The following is a 3,641-nucleotide window of genomic DNA, read 5'->3' as shown; positions in this document are numbered from 1 at the left end:
GAGTTTGTGATCGATTGTAACTTTATAATTTTTCGATTGATTAGTAGATTATTTATGGCCGGCTCTCTCCGTAAAGTAAATATCGATACTCAGATCGAACCACGTAAATCTCTCGTATCCGCATTGATATATCTAGTGATTTTATTCGCTCACGTTGATTTAATTACAAGATCTATTGCATTCGCCTCAAGTTTACAACAATACATATAAGGTAATTGATAATGGGTCTTAACTAGGGAATGGAGTGGAACAGCAAGGAGACGAACTTTCCTGTGGATGGTAAGACCAGTGCATTCGGTCATGTCCAAATCCTCCGCTTTTAGTTCGGAAAATTAGAGCATAAACCGTCAGCATAAAAGAAAACTTCACACAAACTGTTTAATCCACCTTTAATTTGAGGATGTAAGCTATCTAATCCCGCACTAACCATCAAATCCAAGGTGGTTTAGACCACTTGATCAGAAAAGATTACGAGGCGAGAAAACTTAATTTTTTTACCATTCCAAAAGATGATAATATCCGTGATACGAATGACATGTCAATTACTACATAAGGGTGCGAAACAAACGAAGCCTTAAGAAAATATTTTTTAAATCATTCATTTTTTGTAAAATAAATGGAACCTAAGAGTACGATACAAATATACTCACATGCCCGTAGAGTTCACAGCCTTGTACAACCTTAACTCGGGAATGGAGTGGCAACAGCAAGGAGATGAACTTTCCTATGGATGGTAAGACCAGTGCACTCCGCCATGTCCAAATCCCCCGGTTTCAGACCCTCGGGCAGTGCCCAATCAAACTTGTTCACCAGATTTGCCAAGACAAGTTCGTTGGTCGCCATCGCGAATGACGTCCCGGGGCAACCCCTCCTCCCAGCACCAAAAGGAATCAGCTCGAAATCCTGTCCCTTGTAGTCCACCGGGCTGTTCAAGAATCTCTCAGGCTTGAACTCGTCCGGTTCGTCCCATGTGCTGGGGTCCCTCCCAACGGTCCACGCATTCGTGATCACCATCGTCCCTGCCGCGATGTCGTAGCCTCGGATTTTGACGTCCCGGGTCGATAGTCGTGGGACGAGGAGCGGGATCGGAGGGTGTAGGCGGAGAGTCTCTTTGAGGACTGCTCGCAGGTAATGCATTTTCTCCAAGTCCTCATCGGTTATTTTCAGCTTGCCGATGGCGATTTTGCGGACCTCGGTTTGGAGAATGTTCATGGCACGAGGGTGTCTTAAGAGCTCGGTCATGACCCACTCCAGGACTGTGTACGTTGTATCAGTTCCAGCTGTAAATATGTCCTGCACATGCACAAGAATACTTAATTCAAATGTGAGTAATATTTATATTTGCAATTCATCTATAAACAATTGGTTGGAGAAATTTTTTATTCGATAAAAAGTACGGGCAGACAACATTGTCTGAAAAGAAAGTGAGCTTACCAAGATGAGTGCTTTGATGCTGTCGGCACCAAGAGCAAAACCAACACTCTTATCCTTCTCAATATCCAGCAAAACGTCCACGAAGTCTCTCCCATCTTCACCTCCGCCGCCGATGCTCTTCTCCTCCATCTTCCTCCGGTGCTCCTCCACCACCCCATGGAGAAACTGGTCGAACTCCGTCGCGACACGCTCCACTTTTGCATTCAGACCAGTCAGCTTGTTGATCCACCCAAGGCTCGGGATGAAGTCCCCAACGTTGAAAATGCCCAGCAACCCCATCATGTCCGCCAACAGTCCCTTGAACTTCTTGCCCTGCATGCCCTCGCTGTACTTCCTCCCCAGAGCCACCCGGCATATGATGTCGTTCGTCAGCGACCCGAACGCGTCGCTCAGGTCCACCGAGCGATGCTGCTCGATCTTGCCCATCAACAGAGAGATCTCTTCTTCTCGGACCGTCCGAAACGAGTGGACCCTCTTGTTGCTCAGCAGCTGGAGCACGCAGATGCTCCTCATCTGCCTCCAGTACTCGCCGTACGGCGCCAGCGACACGTCCTTGCGGTGGTACAGAAGCCTCGCGGACAGGGTCGACCTGAGTCGAAGAAATGACACGAGCGACGCGTTGACACATGGTTAATGTCCATATCTGTAGTCCACCGGGACCTTCTCCAATGATAAATGCTAGAAAATATAACACTAACAGAGAATTAAGATGCATGAACATGGGTTGACAGGCTAAGGCCATACCTGGGTCGGTCGGAGAAAATGAGGTCGTGGGTCTTCATGATGTCACGCGTACAGTCGGCGGACGAAACGACGAGGACGGGCGCGCTCCCGAAGTGGAGGAGCATCAAGGGGCCGTAGCGTCTCGACAGGGCTTGGAGCGAGCGGTGCGGGTAATTGCCGAGCTGGTGGAGGTTCCCGATGATCGGTAGCTTCGGCGGTGACGGCGGCAGGTTGAGGTTAGTGGCAGCAACGGCGGAGAAGAGGAGGCGGAGGCATTTGAGGGTGAGGAAGGCGGTGAAGAGGACGAGCGTGATTGAGGTCAGCGAGGGAGTGAAGGAGAGCAGCGGTGAGACGTTGAAGCTGAACATTGCCGGCGGCGACGGCGGTTTCTTGCTGCGTCTGCGTCTCGAGTGCAATGATCTCTTTGGCCCCTTGCGTTTTTTATATGGGTTGTGAAGGCGAGTGGTGGAGGGCCAGAGGGAGTGAACATGTGGATTTATGTTGCCCGTGTTGTTGTGAGCTCCACGTGAATTTTCCTGTCGTGAAAATTTCCTATCTTCTTCCCGTCTCATGAAAGAGAATTGACTAGTTCCCCTCGTTCGAAAATATCAGGTAACCCAGTTATTTCAAGTCATTCGTGCAAAAGCCACTCACTATGCGACACGTGTTGCACGGTAGCCCACCAGTCAAAGCTAATTTCAAACTCTCGCTGTGGGCCCCTCCTCTCTCTCTCTCTTCCTCTTCACATACGAGCACAACTCTGTTCGTCAAATTTTGACCGCAAATCGTTTACGGTTTGACATTACATGGTCGACGCTTACATTATTTATTTATTCTTTTCTTTTCTTTTCTTTTTCTTCTTTTCTTTTTTCCTTTTTCTTCTCTTCTTTTCCCTTTTTCCCTCCACCGTGCAAGCGAAAGCTACCCAGGCCTAGGTTGGCAAGGGCCGCCCTCTCCAACCCCTAGCGAGGGTTGCCCTCGCCTAAGTCGCTGGCCACAATAAAATAAAAGGAAAAGAAAAAAAAAAGAAAATTTAATTAATTAAACAATTATTTACATCAACGTCGGCTGTACCACATAAAATAACCGACATTCATGTCAGAGATTTCCAGTCAAAATTGATCGAATGAACTTAATTGACAAAATATTAAAAGATTTAAGATTTAATTAACACAATTAAAAGGTTTATAACTGAATTGGCAAAAGTATAATAGGTTCATGAATTTTTAGATAATTTTGTTTATAAATATTTCCTATTCTTTTGCCTTAACAACGATTTTCTTCGAATTCGACAAATATATTATTATTGTTGTTGTTGTTGTTGTTTATTATCATCATCATTATTAGTATTATTCATTTGGTAGATCGATTTTGTAATCATCATCTAAATCTCTATTTTTTGGGGCCAACAATAAGATTTGCTTTACAATAATCCCTCTTTGACAAAAACTTTTATCTTTTCGACCGATGTGTAAGTTATGATA

General features: G+C 45.7%; 1 protein-coding gene across 1 annotated transcript; it reads right to left on the bottom strand.

Moving 5' to 3' along the window:
* Positions 1–574: 574 nt before the first annotated feature.
* On the bottom strand, positions 575–2,744 carry LOC115678917 (cytochrome P450 736A117-like). Its single transcript, XM_030602421.2, has 3 exons — positions 2,179–2,744; positions 1,435–2,023; positions 575–1,293 (listed from the first exon to the last, which is right to left on the bottom strand). Exons 1-3 carry the CDS (start codon positions 2,727–2,729, stop codon positions 682–684), a joined length of 1,752 nt encoding a protein of 583 aa, XP_030458281.2. The 5' UTR covers positions 2,730–2,744; the 3' UTR covers positions 575–681.
* Between the last annotated feature and the right edge of the window lie 897 nt (positions 2,745–3,641).

Source organism: Syzygium oleosum, unplaced genomic scaffold (assembly GCF_021117445.2).
Source record: "Syzygium oleosum isolate NSW1041296 unplaced genomic scaffold, Sole_v2.1 Sole_v2.17, whole genome shotgun sequence".
Lineage (NCBI taxonomy): Eukaryota > Viridiplantae > Streptophyta > Magnoliopsida > Myrtales > Myrtaceae > Syzygium > Syzygium oleosum.
The sequence above is the reverse complement of the archived record's forward strand: the minus strand, read 5'-3'. Positions and strand labels throughout refer to the sequence as shown.